This window comes from Mercenaria mercenaria, chromosome 11, assembly GCF_021730395.1.
Source record: "Mercenaria mercenaria strain notata chromosome 11, MADL_Memer_1, whole genome shotgun sequence".
Classification (NCBI taxonomy): domain Eukaryota; kingdom Metazoa; phylum Mollusca; class Bivalvia; order Venerida; family Veneridae; genus Mercenaria; species Mercenaria mercenaria.
In genome coordinates, this window is record NC_069371.1 from 1,092,689 (window position 1) to 1,111,133 (window position 18,445).

At 35.8% G+C, this 18,445-nt stretch overlaps 1 protein-coding gene and 1 pseudogene across 1 annotated transcript; one reads left to right on the forward strand and one right to left on the reverse strand.

The window, feature by feature from the left end:
* Positions 1 to 5,479: 5,479 nt before the first annotated feature.
* Positions 5,480 to 8,233, forward strand: LOC123530846 (uncharacterized; annotated as a pseudogene).
* Positions 8,234 to 10,067: 1,834 nt separating this feature from the next.
* Positions 10,068 to 10,781, reverse strand: LOC123554897 (uncharacterized). Its single transcript, XM_045345313.2, has 2 exons — positions 10,553 to 10,781; positions 10,068 to 10,200 (listed from the first exon to the last, which is right to left on the reverse strand). Exons 1-2 carry the CDS (start codon positions 10,651 to 10,653, stop codon positions 10,068 to 10,070), a joined length of 234 nt encoding a protein of 77 aa, XP_045201248.2. The 5' UTR covers positions 10,654 to 10,781.
* Positions 10,782 to 18,445: the final 7,664 nt, after the last annotated feature.

Sequence of the window (18,445 nt, forward strand, 5' to 3'; positions counted from 1 at the left end):
GCATTGATACGGCAACGCTTAGGCCTAACGTAACAGCAGAATGACGTCACGAGGAATTCTATTCCTTTCTTGAGTAGCGGTTGTCACCCGAGGTCTGCTGGATCTATGGCGTGCAGCAACTCGACAAGTGTGTTGAAAATGCTGATGCAAAATAACTGGGACATAACTTTGGCAGACAAACGTTTCTGTTGACATAAATAACGTTGTCACTCCGCTGAATCATTATAAATGCTTCAATCCGCTGAGTTTCACTAAAAATATATTAGATAAGGGAAGATTTCTTGCGTGTATCAGTGCTATACACTGGGCACGTTAAAGAACCAGGCTGTCTATTCGAAACGATCTAGGCTAAGTTAGCCGGACAAGCCTGTATCTGATTTCTGATCTCTCTGTCGTGGGGGCTTTGTCTCACTCTGTCCCTCCGGTCAGATCGCTCTGTGTCTGTACTAGTAGAGGATGAATTATGCGCCCTGTGTGGCTGCATTTGAACTATGTAAAGCGCCTTTGAACGTGAAATTGATCATGAAAAGGGCGCTATATAAATCTGGTATAATAAATAAATAAATAAATAAATTCTCGAAAGCACAGCGCACGTAAAACACAGCCTCAGAGCCACGCATTAGCAAAGTAGGCCAACAACAAAAAGAAGCTGTAATGGAAAAATATTACAGACGGGTTGCTATAAACATATAACAAGTTGTCACAAATTGACATACGGGCCATATTTGATCTGTAGTGTAAATGCAGGTATTGCATCATCTGTTTGTAGTAAATGTCAGATTTCACGCATAAAATACCTCTAATGTTTTTCTGTATTTCATAACTTAAATTTCCTTGTAAATTTCATTAAATTCGGTTCAGTAATAAGAAAGTTGATATTTTATCCCCAAAACCACTATAATGGGCCTCAAATTGTCAATTTCAATCCGCGCCAAAGTAGTCAGATTTCCCGGCTATATCGTGAATCCCGTGAAAATAAAAATAGTCATTGCACACGGATTAGCCGTGAGTCCCATGAAATTTAGTATTTGGCGGGACATTACCCTACAAATAGACTGGACTAGATATGCCTAGCGCACACCACATTCCGACATTAGACGAGTCTATGTCAGATTGATTTTTCTTGCTAGAAATTTATGCTCGATCGAGGTAAGAAATTTATTTGTTAGATTTTTGTATGATTTTTGCATTACGATTTTTATTTGGTAAATTTGAATTCTGTAACGTTTACTTTTCGGCATGTGATTTTGGCTAGTTTCGGTATGTCAGGACTATTTATTAAATTTTTCAGACTTTTGTAAATTATTTCGAAAGAGGAGTCTAAAATGTTTCGTTTATATAAGATGTAAAATTTGTACTGAAATTTGTAACATGATAATTGTAAAGTACTCTTTTTTAAAAACGTATGTCAAACATTTCGTTGTTATGGAACGCCGATACTGCATTGTATTATAATGTATCAATCTATATGGCAAGTCTAGTACCATGTATGTAATATATTATTGTAATTTGAAATATTGTGCCAGTCTATTGCATATACATACAATGTCCGTTTTGTTATATGGCATTAGATATTATATGGATGCCAACTATGATATAACGTTTGATTTACATTGAATTTTGTAAATTTGTAGTTGTAAATAATGGCTGCAGTTTATCATTTCCGTATCTATATTTTTCATCATAAACTTTTCATATCTTTTTCATACTTTAACTTTAGTCTTTTAAGTAAGTAATTTTTGTAATAATGGAAGTAATAAGTAACGTATTTTAATCACGTGACGTCTGAACTTAATAGCACATATATTTTGTATTAGTAGCACGTTTTATTTATGGGAGCCTACGGAGGTATGGTGTACCCAAAGGAGCAGTTTTATGCCCTGATTTATTTGTTTTGCTATGGTGCTTACCATATGTTATATATTTTAGCTTCTTCCGCTAGACGATTTTACCTGGTGATGTCCTAACCCGGAAGTACAATGCCCGAGGTTCACTTGTCTTCACTTTTCCCAGCGCAGAGCTTTCGTCCCATGGTTGTGCCGTAAACCGCAAAGATGATGATTTTTGTTATCCTCTGAAGTCAGCTCAGGGATGCAATCACCTACCACCATAGGGAGCCAAAACGGAATCAACGTATTTACGGTTTAAAGGAACTTGATTTGAAGATATGTTATATATTTTTTGTGCTACTTAAAGTTCGCAATTAAATGAAAGACCTGTGCCACGTCACTTTAAAATGGAACTGTCAGAACTTTGCATCTAGAGATACTGAACTTTGCTTTTTTTTTCTTTCTTTCTTATAATCAGTTTCTTTTTTACATATCATCTATTCATTGTTAATAATCATCTTATGTAAATAAATTTGTAAATATTGTAAAGGGTGTTGATTTGTTCTGATGGTTACTGTCATTCTTGTCACACAAGTACATATTATTTTATATGAAATATAGATAGAGGGTGCGGAAGTGGTAAAATGGTGGGATGGGATAACAAGGATAAAAATACAAAGGGAATGCTACGCTCCTTAATCACAGTCACACTATAACGTAAGCGCAGAAACTCGTGTACCACAATCAAACACACAACAATACCCAACTAAATAACACAGAAAACACTAAGTCGTGTCATTTCATTACAGCACAGATTTGAAATCTAATTACTTTTCCCTTTCATCAATGGTATAAGAAAACTGACACAACACATTTTTGTAGACATGTACCTTTCCTATTGGTAGCACGTGCACAAGTCCACTATCGCTAGTTTTCTTGACTTCCACAAGATTTTATTAAAATGAAAGATCATCAATAGTACGTGCTTCCAGTAAAGTATGTTGCAAATTGTAGACGGATACCTCTTTTAAAACTGAGAATATTCATATTTAAAATGTGCACACTTTCTTCTCCGTTTGAGTATATGATTTAATTAACTGTCCTAACTTCTAACGTTAGATGATCAAGTTTCAGACTTGACCTAGAGTTGATTGTGGCGAATATTATGACTGTGTGTCATATAAATCAGGTCAACAATTCAGTCTTTATAATGTTTACAATGTTTTTTTTTTCTCGTATTATTATATTTTCTTAAATATCAATAACAGATTTTCGGCCTATTTCAAAATTAAATTGCATTTGATAAAAGCGGTATTCAGATCTTGTTTCATAAGTTCCAGCAAGAATATTACCTCTGCAGTATAACAATGTTTCATTTTCTATGATACAGCCTCTTGATACCGTTTTTGATAACATAATCCAATTTCATTTCAGATATTATAAATTTAAATATTCTGACCAGGTTTTATAAAAATCGAAAATAAAACATTGCCTTTTGTGTGTTATCGATGTTTTCCATTAACTTCACCTAATGGCATTGAGTTTAGATCCCAGATAATCTAGTTTCATACTTGATGAAGACTTTATTAAGACAAATATTTTGAACAGGTCTTCTTCGGGATCATTGATTTCAACTCATTTAGATTTGAAGATTGAATACTGCTTAAGCCGGTGCAAGGGGGCATGGGCAGTGTTGCATTTTGCATAACTGCTCATGAACAGAATCAATCAAACATAGCCTGCAACTTTCACTGTTTCCCTTGTACTCGGTGCTTTCGAGGGATATACTTTCAAGATTTAATAATATAGATCCAGACGGAAAAGGGAATTAGAGTGTTAACAAGGTTTTTTGATCAGACCAAGTCACATAATTACCCATTTCCAAACTCAGTTGAAGTTTTCTACACAACATTCTGTCTAAGTTTCATTACGATTGGACTATAATTTCATCCTATAGTCGAGAGTGTTATCAGTGAAAATATGAACGGCAAATGACGACGGACTAACAAGAACAAAGAAAACGGCGCTACAACATAGGCTCACTTAGAGCTCAGATGAGCTAAAATCTTTGGTGCGCACCCTTAATGTTGAATTACATTCTAAGAAATTTCTTGACGGCCATTCAATACTTTTTGCGATATGTATATTACAATTTTCTCTGAAGGACAGAATGACGTACAGATGTAGCAAAATGTATATCTCCGCCGCATAGTTTTGGGTATTAAGCCACAAATATCACCGTTTACGCATTTTACATACCACCCATAATATACTAAGATAATTTTGAGATGGTCCCCATGAAAAATCGATAGGTGTTCACACTGAACTTTGTCTTAATTCGCAATTGTCAATTAGCTGGCGCAGATAGATGTCTATGATTTGTAGGGGTCATAAGCCTTAAGAAACCCCTGTCATCGTCAGTAACTTGCACGTTTTTGCCCTGATTATTTAAACATTCTTGAAGCCGCAGCCAAAACTATTTCAAAAATAATCATGGTTATAACAGGCTCGCACCACTGCATTTCAATGGTGGTTAATCAGAATTTGGACAACGTATGGACTTATTCGACTGATCATTTACGCTTACTTCAGTTCGCAGAGTTCTAAATACACGTCAGATTTGCAAGTATTTTTGAAATTGATTTTTTATCCTAGTTGCCCAGGAATAACATAAATGTGAGTACTGTTAAATTAAAGTTGTCAAAAATTTGCTTTGACATGTATTTTTTAAGCCAAAATTAATCAAAAATGCAAGATTATGAAACAATTATTACATCCATATGTCTATCCTGGTTGCGCAACAGAGCCTCCGTGGCAGAGTGGTTAAGGTCGCTGACTTCAAATAACTTTTCCCTCGTCGATGTGGATTCGAGACTCTCTCGGGACGTTTAGTCCTTCATGTGAGGAAGTCCGGAAGGTCGGTGGTTCTACCAAGGTGCTCACAGAAGGGCACCTGGGGTCTTCCTCCAAAGCTGGAAAGTAAACAACCAAGATAAATTGAAAATAGATGAATTCCTAAAGTTTTGTATTTTTTTTTAATTTAATGGAAGTGCATATTATTACAAAATTTCATAAAAAGTGAAAAAATATGCATTTCAATAGGGATCTGTTTTTTGTTCCTGAAAGTAGTATAGTCCGGCCGGTTTGAGAGAGTCAATGCTGCTCCTGTTACCAGAACATGTGGTCCTATGATGTAACAGTGAGTCATCGCGTGGGGCGGGGCTTACACGAAAAACAATCCATGACATTACAATCGCGCGAAAATATGGAGGACAGGTCAATGCCCTTGAACAATAGTGGGAGCCGCACCCTCGTAGAACCAGACATTCCCATGAAGTCACGACGCACCTGTAACGTTATCACGACCGCACCCGTAACGTTCCGTTACCACCAAGCTTTTCTTTTTTAGCATTAGATAACAGAGATTGTTAGTTAATGTTGTACTTTTACTGCCACCGTTGTTTTATCATTCCTAAACTTACACTCAGTTGTTTTATCTGCATCTAGTTTCAGCTGTTATTGCAAAGATATTAAAAGTTCATTTTTCTATCATAATTGATTTCTTAATTAAACAACCATAAACTGCTTCCAGCTTTAAGATAGTTTCACTTGATATTACAACGATATTAAATACAATGGTAGAAAGCGGCGAGTTATCGTTACTTACTAGGTGGCGCAACGTGTCCCGGTCCATCATTCGGATTACTTCGAGATTTATCTCACACAAAAACAAAGAAAGTTTACTTCCGTGTTCTATAAATTCAATTTAAACGTCTTAAAATGCCGAAAACTTGTTGTTCCGTACCGGGTTGTCATGAAAGGGGAGGACATGAATACCCGAGTGATCCTATAAGAAGGGCGAAATGGGTACAGGCCGTTCGACGACTTGATGAAAACACAATGAAAATGTGGACGCCAACAAAATCGTCCGTCGTATGCAAGAAACACTTTACACCGGATGACTACATAAAGGAGACTATTTTTGGTATGATAATATGATAAAAACTGTATAATTTCTCGCCTGTAGCATGTTTTTGTATTGCAATTTGATTTATTTCAAAACGAAAGTACCAACTGACAATTATTTTGGAGTGGGAGGGGTAATGTTTCAATGTACTGTCTTAATTTATTTCATCATAAATAATGGGTTATTTGTTGGGTATGTAACATGTTTGACTGTCTTTCAATCTGTCAAGGACTAAAATTCAGGTCATAGGGGTCATTAGTCAAAATAATTTGACATTGGATTGTTTTATATTTTTGACTGGCATTCTAAATGTCAAAACTTGGGAGGACCCAAATAATGGAGGATGAATCACAGTACAAAGTCATGTAGAGTTATTGGATTTATCGCGTGTATACGCACAGTAAACTGTAATCGTGTACAGTAAATACTTACGTTTAAATCACCAGCTTTGTATTTAGGTAGTGCCTAGCTGTCCGGTAACTGCATGCCTAGACTGTGCTCTAGCAGTCCGGTAACCAGACGTGTTACCTTTCTGCCCGTTTTTTTAGCTGTGCGTTAATCAAATGCGTTCATGATTTATCTGTTTTTTGGCGTTTTTTTTTTTTTTTTTTTTTTTTTTTTTTTTTTTTTATCAAAATAGTGTGCTTGTTATTTAGTTGATAAATTGCTAATCATCAATACAATCAATGAATAGTTGTGCTAAAATGCAGATGTAAACTAAACAAAAGACAAAAATATTGAATTTTGGTCTGAGTTAAGCCTGGTATTTGTGTACAGGTTAATATTGCCATTTTCTTTGCAACCAAGGTAATATTAAAATGATAAATTCTATTTATTACACTTTCTAAATAAATTGATTACCGGACGGCTAGAAAAACCCTAGCAGATAGGCTAGGTGTCCGGGTTCCCGCAAGGCTAGACAGTTTCTTTGTGTTTATCCATGCTTTGTACCTTACAAGTTAAAAGGCCGGATAGTCTATTTACAAATCTAGGGTATGACAAACGCCCTTGAAACGGGTATCTTGTATCTTTAATGGAGTACGATATTGCTTATAAATTAAAATAAAATCATTAAACATGTCTTTTATTTCTTTATTTTAAGGATTGAAACCTGGATATGAACGGCTTCTGGCAAAAGCAGTACCTAGTATTTTTCCTTGGACAACAGCGGAAGGGGAGACAGCAAAAAATAGGAAAGAAAGAGCTTTGAACAGAGATTATAGAAAAAGTGAATTAGATAGGTCTTGTAAAGAAGACCTGGAGAGAAGTTTTACTGAACATGTTGATTTCGCAGAAGAAGTAATAGAGACTGAGACATTCACAGCAACACCTCTATTTGAAGATGAATTCACTGTAAAAAGCTGTATGACCCAGACTGATGAGACACCAATGTTCTCAATTGAGAGATTTTCTTCCAACAATGAACTGATACATTTTTATACAGGTCTGGAGTCATATGCTAAATTTATGTTTGTGTTGAATTCTTTGGGACCTGCAGCATACTGTTTGAAATACATATATTTTCAAATAAGTGGTATATCTGTTGAAAACCAACTGTTTATGACTTTGATGAAGTTAAGGCGATATTCAACAAACTTTGAACTGTCAACTTTTTCTCAGTGTCTGAATCAAGTGTGAAAAATATTGTTTACACATGGATTATATTTATGTCAAAACAGTGGAGGGAAGCCAATATATGGCCAAGTCAGAATCTGGTGAGGTATTTTATGCCGTCGGATTTTAAATTAATATTTCCAAAGACGAGAATCATAATTGATGGAACTGAATGCCCAATTAAAAACCTAAAGCACCTAGAGCTCAGCAGTCTACATATTCAACATACAAGAACAGAAACACTATTAAAGTTCTTGTTGGCACAACACCTGGTGGATTAGTAAACTATATTTCTGAAGCTTATGGAGGGTCTACCAGTGACAGACAAATTGTTGAAAGGTGTAAAATTGTAAATGCCTGTGACCCCGGGGATAGTGTAATGGCCGATAAAGGTTTTAACGTTCAGGATTTGTTTGCGACAGCAAATGTACGAGTTAATGTACCAACGTTCTTCAAAAAGAAAAATAGAATGTCTGGGAAAATAGTTGTTAATGACAGGAAAATATCCAGTAAAAGGGTACATATTGAAAGAATTATTGGACTAGGAAAAACTTACAAGATCTTGACATGTCCTTTAACGGGCACGGAAACAAAGTTGTCATCACATATAACTTATGTCTGTTTTATGTTGTGTAACTTCAAGACGTGTATAGTTCCAAAACATGCTTAGCACATAGAGTACGACATAGTTTCTGTTGACAGTTGTTGATGTCAAAGAAAACACAACACTTTGATATAATAAATATGTATATATTGAATACTTTCTGCATATTATCAAACAAGAGATTAAAAACAAGTAAAATAAATCAATTTCAAAACTTCATTCTGTGTTTATTCCTGAAGTTAAACTTAGAAAATGAATACTTGATGTAGCATCAGTACAGATTTGAAAGATTTATGTCAGACCATTTTACTAACTACGCACCCATTTGATACCGTGATATCGTTTACATCACTGACATTCAAAAATGATATCAAATGTATTCAAATATATCAGAAAATTTTTTTAATTAGATAATCATTGTACCATTATTAATTTTAAATCAAGTTTTATTGATATCTTTAAAACAATTTAATGATATCAATGATATCTATAACTCATTTAATAAAATCAAATTATATCAATAATTTTTACATCACAAAATGGTTTTCGATATCAATGATAGAATCAGGATGATTTTTGATATAGGTATTCTATTTAACTGAAGATATTCTTGAAAAAATAAAAATAAAGTTCTGATTCTAGCTGACTAGTCGCAGTGATTTTACAGACAGGTCAGGTTATCGCAAATAAAAACATCTGAGAGGTGTTTGTTTTCTTAATATATATATGACAATGAACTCAGTCTATATATGGCTTGTAAAAATGTTTCTCCAGCAGGACCATTTTGAAATGGCTTTCAAAGAAAGTTTTTAACTGGCCAACCATTTCTGATATGAAAGTGTCATTTCTTTCAATATCAAAATATTTGATGTCCCTAATCTTCAGGTTATCTGCTGAACAGATAATCAGTGAACATTTTTTAGCTCCAGTGCACAATAGCTGGCCTTGGATTTGATAATAGTAATTATGATTCATATTAAGAGAGTATTGTCCACGGTCGTTACAACTTAAATAAGGCACTGTGACAGGAGTGATATCTTTGTCTCTTGCAGAATAAGGACATTTTGCTTCAACAATATGCTTTGCATTAATAATACCATCCGGTGAAGATGCTAAAAATGGAAATTGTTTCGAGACCACTAAACCACAGGAATGCACAGTGTTGCCGGTATCTTCCATAAATCTTGTTATAGCGATTGTTTCATGTTTGCGTCCATGTTCCAAGGCGGCCGCTTTAATTTCTCTTGTATCAACTAAAGATCTGGCTAGTTTATCTTTATCAGTCCGGTCAGTAGACTTGCAAATTTTACCAAACATCGAGGATGGTAGGCGCTTTGTACGTTCCTCTTTCCATAATTTATTCGCGCTCTGGCCAATTGTTTTTTTTTTTCGATATCAATAACCGTTTCATCACTGATTTTGGTAACGAAAATTTTCTGAAGGAAATTCTCTTCTGGCGAAAGTTTTAAATAGTCATGATCTAATGCAACAGCTTTAGTGTTTGCTGGTTCAAAAGTTTGAAATATTGGCATTTTGGATATGCCAGGGAAATTCAAGCATGCATTTCTGAAATGGTCTTGATAGCTAACAGAATTTCTAAACTGCTCTGGTCTTGGGTCAAAGTCAATGTTTGTTAATTCAGCTGCACCAGGCATATCAAGTGTATCAGCCTTTAATGGACTTCCTAAATATTTTTTACACTTATGAAAACTTTGCAATTTTTGGGTGCATGTTTCTTCCGTTTTTACTGTCTTTTTCTGGGAGAACATTACTGCACCATAAAGTACTGTGCACACATGTTTGCAGTGAGCATGTGGCCCCATACCAGCAGCACATTCACACTGTGCCTCAATAACTGACCCCCCAGAGTTAAGTTCAACATCTACAGTATAACACACACCTTTCTTCATCTCTGCATGACAACTTGATTTAATATATACAACATCCTGTCCTGGTGACATACGGAAATATCTCAAAAACTGCTCATTGTATAGTCTTTGAATACGATTATCCAGGGTTTTCTCATGCTGTGCCAGATACTTATGCACACTGTCTAGTTCTGTTGTCGGAAATTTTGAATCCGAGTTGACATCCGCAATTTTGTGGGATCTGGTAATGTCATGTTGTATTCAGGCTCTAAAGTCTCTACATTTCCAAAGTTTTGATTTCTCTCGTAAGACACTAATCTGTAAATAGAATAGGGAACTATTACAAATAAGATGTATTACACGGCAGAACAAATAAATTCGTAATGAAAACGTTGAAACCAAACCCCACCCACTCACAGATGTATGAACAACAACGTAAAATAAAAATGTCTGGAAATAAAGAAATATCAAGAAACAAAGGAAAATATATTTTCTGGTCATTTATTTAGACTAATATAAAATAAAGCTACAATTAACTCATCAAACATACGCTAAATAGCAAATTATACGCGAAATAAATGTTGACAGCGTTCATTTTCGCCGCGGCGGCATTCTACTTTCGTTTTCAAAATATCTGTTTTCTCTCTAAAATAACGGGAAATGTACGTACCTTTCAACCAATTCATTCTTACGTCCAGAAAGTCTAGCACCCCTTTTTTTCAATTCTGCCTTCAGTTGTGGAATTGTAAATGATCCGAACTTAGATTCCATTTTTTAAAAGTAAAGAACGTTTGTTTTGATTTGTCTCAGAATGATGCTAATCGATAAGGGATTCTGATGGACCGGGAACAGTGGCGCCACCTGTCGGTTGGCAGGGGAAGATAACCAACTATTATCTGCCATTAAATCTGTTCAGTGTAACCCAAAAATCAACAATAGCCACAGATTAAATGACAAAGTTTTCACTCTCAAGTATATAACTTTTCAACAACTGACTATTTAAGAGATAACAATCGGTATCAGTAACACTGTGTGTGGTAAGGCGTGATAATATCTCTACTAAAATATAATAATTAATATGTTGAAAGAAGCCAACGAACTTTGTAATTTTGATTTTTCTTTATTAATATTTTGTTTTACATTCAAAAATAGTATTTTGATTTTTTTTTTCGTTTGCCTGAGGTGTTAGCTGGGAATAGCCACGTTTTCTTTTAACAACTCAATGTGCAGACACGATCCAGCTCTGACTCATCGAAGGTGCGGTAATCCTTTGACCGAATACAATACCATTAAACAGTATATTATTTAAGTCTGGACTTATTATTAAATCTAGACTTCAGGCGTTTTGTGTTTTGAACAGGCAATAAGTGGTATTTCTTATATAATTACACTAATAAAGAGAACAGAAATGTCTCCCCTATCTTCCGTAATAACTAACAATGATTCCATGGTAAAACTGCTCTCCTATTGCCTATAGTGTCGAGGGTTGACTGGAAACAAAACCAACTGCGTAATGTTTACAGTTCAATTTCATAAATCAGTATTGCACTAAGGATATACCAAGTCGTCCTTTACTTACCGCTTCTCCGCATCTGGTAATTTAGATAACTCTGTCGGTCTTAATCACAGGAGTGAGCATCGCTAATGGGGCATCCGTCGTTGCATGTTGTTAGACGTTCAGGAATGACTAAGTTAGACGTTCTGAAATGACTAATCCTTCTGTTTTGAGTTAGACGTTCAGGAATGACTAAGTTAGACGTTCCGGAATGACTAAATCGCCTGTCTAAGTTAGACGTTCTGGAATGACTAACCCGCCTGTCTGAGTTAGACGTTCAGGAATGACTAAGATAGACGTTCAGGAATGACTAACCCGCATCTGGAATGACTAATTCTTCTGTTTGAGTTAGACGTTCTGGGATGACTAACCCACCTGTCTGGGTTAGACGTTCCAAAATGACTAACACGCATGATCTGAATTGACTAACCAGACTGTTTGGGATAGACAGTCTCAAACGAATAACCTCCGGTTCTGGATCAGATATATTCTCGAAAGGCTAATGTCAGGAACTGTGTCAGACATTCCTGAATAGCTAATTTTCAGTAGGAGGTATATTTCAATACTTGGTTGGCGTATGGGGATTGCTTTAGTTTTGGATTTTTTTTAATAATTGGGTTTAACATATTTGGCGTAATTAATTTTGACAGTTTCTTTTCAAGTATCTGTTTATTTCAGCAATTATATTGGTTATAGCCTCTAATTTCACGAGATTGTAGCCCAAGTGAATTATTCTCGCGACGTATGAGTGATTATGAGTGTATTAATTTTAGTAAAAGACGATTTTGCTATATATTGTTTCGAGTGTAATATGCCCTTAATCTAAGTCTGTAGATAAAATGTAATAGCGCTCTTTCTTGGTTGCAACAAAAATATTAACGTCATCCCATGTACACATGACGTCATTTAGCGTAAGCGTGTTTTAACAGCAACAAGCGTATTAGAATCAACGTTTCAGTATGATATTGATTAAGCGTGTCCTTTCTTATTACAACGCATTTGATTCCTTCATATTGGGTAAGTATTCATTATTCATGGTATTCAAGCTGTATTTAAACATTGATGTTTCTGACTATGAAAGAAATCATAGCAAATTATCATCGCAAATGTAGCAACGATCGATATATTTATAAATAATAATTTCCATTTGTCAAAAGTTTTCCCTTTTCCGACCTATTCTGAAGCAGGAGATAAAGTGTTCAAACTTCTACAGTACATATTTTTCACTCGAACACTGTATAAATGCAACTCAAATCTTGCTTCTACGAAATTTATTTAATGTTTATAACACATCTCTATTCAAAGGACTAGATCTATCAAGTATAGATTTATATAGTGATACCTGACATTTGATACGAAAATACGAAAATAAACCCCTTATTCAGAATTCTGAGACAGATGTAACATTTTTAAAATTTTGATTAATTCAAGGGCAAGAGATTTAGAGCGATGTTTAGAGTAGCAAAGATAATGAGCTGACAAAAATTTTGACTAAGGTACTGTCATTTTTCGTAGTAACTGAAGAGCCATAGCTGGGAATATCCTGATAATGAGCTGACAAAATTTTGGCTAAGGTACTGTCATTTTTCGTAGTAACTGAAGGGCCATAACTGGGAATATCCAGCTAGTTATAGAACTATTCTGAGATATTATGCCTGTAAGCATAGTAGTCAAGTTTGGTGAACAAAGGATAAGAACTGCTGAAGTCTGGTCAATTTAGCAAATTTGACAAATTCAATGGCCATAACTTTAGAGAAACTTCACAGGCATTGTGCCTGTCAACATCGTGAATAATGTATAAGGGTGAAAATAACAAGAGCTGTCGGTAAGACAGCACGCTCCACTATTCGGCAATTTGACAGTAAAATAAATAAAATTAATGTCTCAATAAGAGACCTCTACTTTAAAAGGAAGATACACCAATATATGAAAAGCCCCTACTACACAGAGGGGTTAAAGGTCAAGTTAAGAAGGTGTACTGACATTCTTCATTTTTAATTTTGATTTTAAGTATGAAAGGGGCATAACTCTGTCAAGAAATACAATTAGAATTATTGTGATTGTAACCACACACGCAGATGATGATTATAAAGAAATATTTTTCATTTCAAGTTATTGTCTTTTAAAGTACCAAAGATATGTCTATAAACGACGCTTTCACAAAAAATAACATGAAAATAATTTCAAGTGTAACAACTTGGTGACAGTAAGAAAATGTCTCTGATTTTGAATAAAACTATGCATCTTATGATCACTGTTGTTTTTTTTTTCTTCTACATATTAATGCAAATAAATCATGGAAGACATAATCCTGTGTAACTCACTACAAAATGTTTGCACTAAATGACATATGTCTGTAAATGTATTCGGAATAATCTCATGAATCAACTACTCATGAAGCAGTTCTTATCATTACAATCACAGTATTCTGCACCGTCGTCTGCATCTGAATACCACTGAACAAATATCAAATATATGTCCATTCAGATGCATTATGATTAAGTTAAATTCACAATTCTTTAGAGCTCCTGAAATGTTTCATTTTTTGACAGATGTCGGCAATCATCTAAGTGGGGGTAGTAATACAGTAAGTAATTTTCTGTATCCTTGAACAATCCTGTTGCGCCTGGTTCTTGGTAACTTTTCCTGAAATTATAAAATCAGTAATATTACAATGAAATCATCGTAAAAGTGGCAACATCCATCTTTTAATTTCCGAGCGTTATTTTTAATTTCATGTTTGAAAACGAGTCACCCCTTTAAATCTGAAGTATACTAAGCACAAAGCATAATAAAACTAGAAATTGCTTTTGTAAAAAAGCGCATGTCTCCCCCATTGCAAAGTCCTATAGGCAAGAAGTCAATAGTGGTCAGGAGCGAAAGTCAAAGAGACACTGATGGTTGGCTGCAATAGGGATCATCTACTTGGCATGTCCAGTCATCCCGCTAAGTTTCAACACTCTTGGCCTAGTGGTTCCAAGTCACTGTTCAGGCTCCTGTGACCTTGACCTTTGATCAAGTGACCCCAAAATAAATAGGGGTCATCTACTCTGCATGTCTAATCATCCTATTAAGTTTCAACATTCTAGGTCAAGTGGTTATCAAGTTATTTTCCGGAAATGATTTTACATGACCAGGCCCCTGTGACCTTGACCTTTAATAGACTGACCCAAAAATCAGTAGGGGTCATCTACTCTGCATGTTCAATCATCCTATAAAGTTTCAACATTCTGGGTCAAGTGGTTCTCAAGGTATTGATCGGAAATTTTTTCCATGTTCAGGCCCCTGTGACCTTGACCTTTAACAGAGTGACCCCAAAATCGATAGGGTTCATCTACTCTGCATGTTCAATCATCCTATGAAGTTTCAACATTCTGGATCAAGAGGTTCTCAAGTTATTGATCGGAAATTGTAATCAATATTCATGCCCCTGTGACCTTGACCTTTAACGGAGTGACCCCAAAAACAACAGGAGTCATATACTCTGCATGAACAATCATCCTATGAAGTTCCAACATTCTGGGTCGAGAGGTTCTCAAGTTATTGATCGGAAACGGTTGTCCATGTTCAGGCCCCTGTGACTTTGACCTTTAACAGAGTGATCCCAAAATTGATAGAGGTCATCTACCCTGCATGACCAATCATTCTATGAAGTTTCAACATTCTGGGTCAAGTGGTTCTAAAGTTACTGACCGGAAACGGTTTTAAACGTTCAGGCCCCTGTGACCTTGACCTTTATTAGAGTGACCCCAAAATCAATAGAGGTCATCCACGTTGCATGTACAATCATCCTATGAAATGTCAATATTCTGGGTCAAGTGGTACTCAAGTTATTGATCGGAAATGATTTTCAATGTTCAGGCCCCTGTGACCTTGATCTTTGACAGAGTGACCCCAAAAACAACAGGAGTCATATACTCTGCATTAACAATCATCCTATGAAGTTTCAACATTCTGGGTCGAGAGGTTCTCAAGTTATTGATCGGAAACGGTTTTCCATGTTCAGGCCCCTGTGACTTTGACCTTTAACAGAGTGATCCCAAAATTGATAGAGGTCATCTACCCTGCATGACCAATCATCCTATGAAGTTTCATCATTCTGGGTCAAGTGGTTCTAAAGTTACTGACCGGAAACGGTTTTAAACGTTCAGGCCCCTGTGACCTTGACCTTTAACAGAGTGACCCCAAAATCAATAGGGGTCATCTACTTTGCATGTACAATCATCCTATGAAGTTTCAATATTCTGGGTCAAGTGGTACTCAAGTTATTGATCGGAAATGATTTTCAATGTTCAGGCCCCTGTGACCTTGATCTTTGACGGAGTGACCCCAAAAACAATAGGGGTCGTCTGCTCTAGCAGCCCTACAACCCTATGAAGTTTGAAGGTTCTAGATTAAATGGTTCTCCAGTTACTGATCGGAAATGGTGTGACGTACGGAAGGACAGGGCAAAAACAATATGTCTGCCCCAGAGGGTGGGAGACATAAATATTCTTGAAAAGTGTACATATCATCTACAGTTTTAGGTGTAGCAAAACTAAATTGCCTGTACATGTATATTCTCCATATTGCCTTTTGTTAAAAAAATGCAGCATAATAAAAGGACCTGGGTTCAAATTTCCCAAGTAGCATTCTATGAGATAAATCTCATGCTCCTTTAAAATTTACAGCAGAACCAACTTTTTGTGACGACTGAAGGCCGTGTAGACACTGACTTACAGACAGACCCAAGAACAAGCAAGGAAACGAAACACGAACTCATTTATTCTATAATAATATCTACCAGGTTTCGTGAAAAAAAATCTATACTAATTTATAAAAGTTTTTCGGAACCGACATACAGACAGATGGAAATACGAACGAACGGCATATAAGTTCACAATATTCCGTCTACTTGTCGTACGCTATTAGCTTCATAAAATATCTCATGTACATTTTCTTTGACGCATTATAATTACAGTCTTCGTCGTGAGTGGGTTGCCCGAAGCCCAGGACAAGTAAATCCTGTTTCGGGCAAGCCAAAGTTTTCAGGTAGTGCCCGAACGGTGCATATTTCCAAAATTTAAAGGTTTTTGTGTATTCAGCGTCTTTGCAAAATGATGAGTATAAATTATTTCGAGGGTGCTCAACCGAACAAAAAAACCAACAACATAAAACACGAGGGTCATTGACCCTAAAGCGCTCACCTGTGTACAAGGCTTCAAGTGTGCTTATATAAGTACAGAGTTAGGTTTCTTCTATGTTAACCTATATTACATACATGTCACACACACTTTTGAACCTAGGGCAATAATTTGAAAAATTACGATAGACATTACAAATCTGATATCACATGCCAAACATCAAGGCTCTAGCTGTTACTGATATACAGAAGAAGATTTTCAAACTTTCTAATATAAAAGCCTACAGTAAGTATATGTCAGACACAGGGGTGTGGCCATCTTTTGACCTAGTCACCTTAGGGCAATAATTTGGACAAGTATGGTATACATAAAGGGAAAAGTGATCACGCCCCCTGGCAGCCATGTTTTTGACAAATCGAAATAATTTGAATAATCTTGGTAGAGGGTCACACAAGAAGCATTTGTGTAAAATTATTTTAAAATCGGGCTAGAAGTATCACACAAGAAGAATTTTTAAGTTTCAACTATATATATATAGGGAAAAGTGACCACGCCCTCTGGCGGCCATGTTTTTTTTTTACAAATCAAAATAATTTGAACTATCTTGGTAGAGGGTCACTCAAGGACTATTTGTGTAAAATAATTCTAAAATCGGGCTAGTAGTTTCACATAAGAAGATTTTTAAATTTTCCACTTTATACATATAGGGAAAAGTGACCACGCCCTCTGGCGGCCATGTTTTTTGACGAATCAAAATAATTTGAACAATCTTGGTAGACGGTGACATAAGGACCATTTGTGTAAAGTTATTCTAAAATCGGGCCAGTAGTTTCACACAAGAAGATTTTTAAAGTTTCCACTATATCCATATAGGGAAAAGTGACCACGCCTCTGGCGGCCATGTTTTTTGACGAATCAATATAATTTGAATAATTTTGGTAGAGGGTGACATAAGGACTATTTGTGTGAAATTATTTCAAATCGGATCATCGGTTAAGGAGGAGATGTCGTTTGAAGATTTTTCTATTTTTAGCCCTGGCGGCCATGTTTTTTGACGAATCAATATAGTTTGAACAATCTTGGTATAGGGTGATATAAGGACCATTTGTGTGAAATTATTTCAAAATCGGACCATCGGTTTAGGAGATGTCGTTTGAAGATTTTTCTGTTTTTAGCTCTGGTGGCCCCTGTGTGCAACCAAGCGGAACCTTTTGAATAACTTTGGTAGAGGACCATTCATGCCAAGTTTCATCAAAATCCATTCAGTGCTTATGGAGGAGATGTCTTTTAAACACAATTGTTGACCACGGACGCACGGACGGACGCACGACGGTCACAGCGTGATCACAATATCTTACCCTGAGCATTGCTCAGGTGAGCTAAAAGCAATATGGCATATACGGTCATGTAATTTTCAAACATGCACTCCGACTATTCCCCGAAGGAATGCTTACTCCATGCAAAAATCATGCAAAAATCTTTCTACGAAATTATTGTTTGCGAGCGGAATGACTAAATAGTGTGTAGCAACTGGTCCATAGATTTTAAAAAAAAAAAAAAAACTAAAGTTATCATATCAATTTATTTTACTGTAAAATGAGCGAAAAGGATCGGAGGTCTCCGACTTCGTTTTCGCTATATTATCTTAATTTTTTCCCTACCCCCATTTTTACGCGCAAACATTTGGGCATCAAAATTTTACACACAACAAGAGGGCCATGATGGCCCTATATCGCTCACCTGTTATCATTGCACTTAAGGACAAGTCTTCAAGGTCAAAAGATCATAACAGAAATCAATCAAAAAAAATTATGAGAAAATATAGTTGAAATTTTCTTTAAGTAACTTTAAAAACAAGATTTGAAAACTTTTTGTAGAGGTCCAC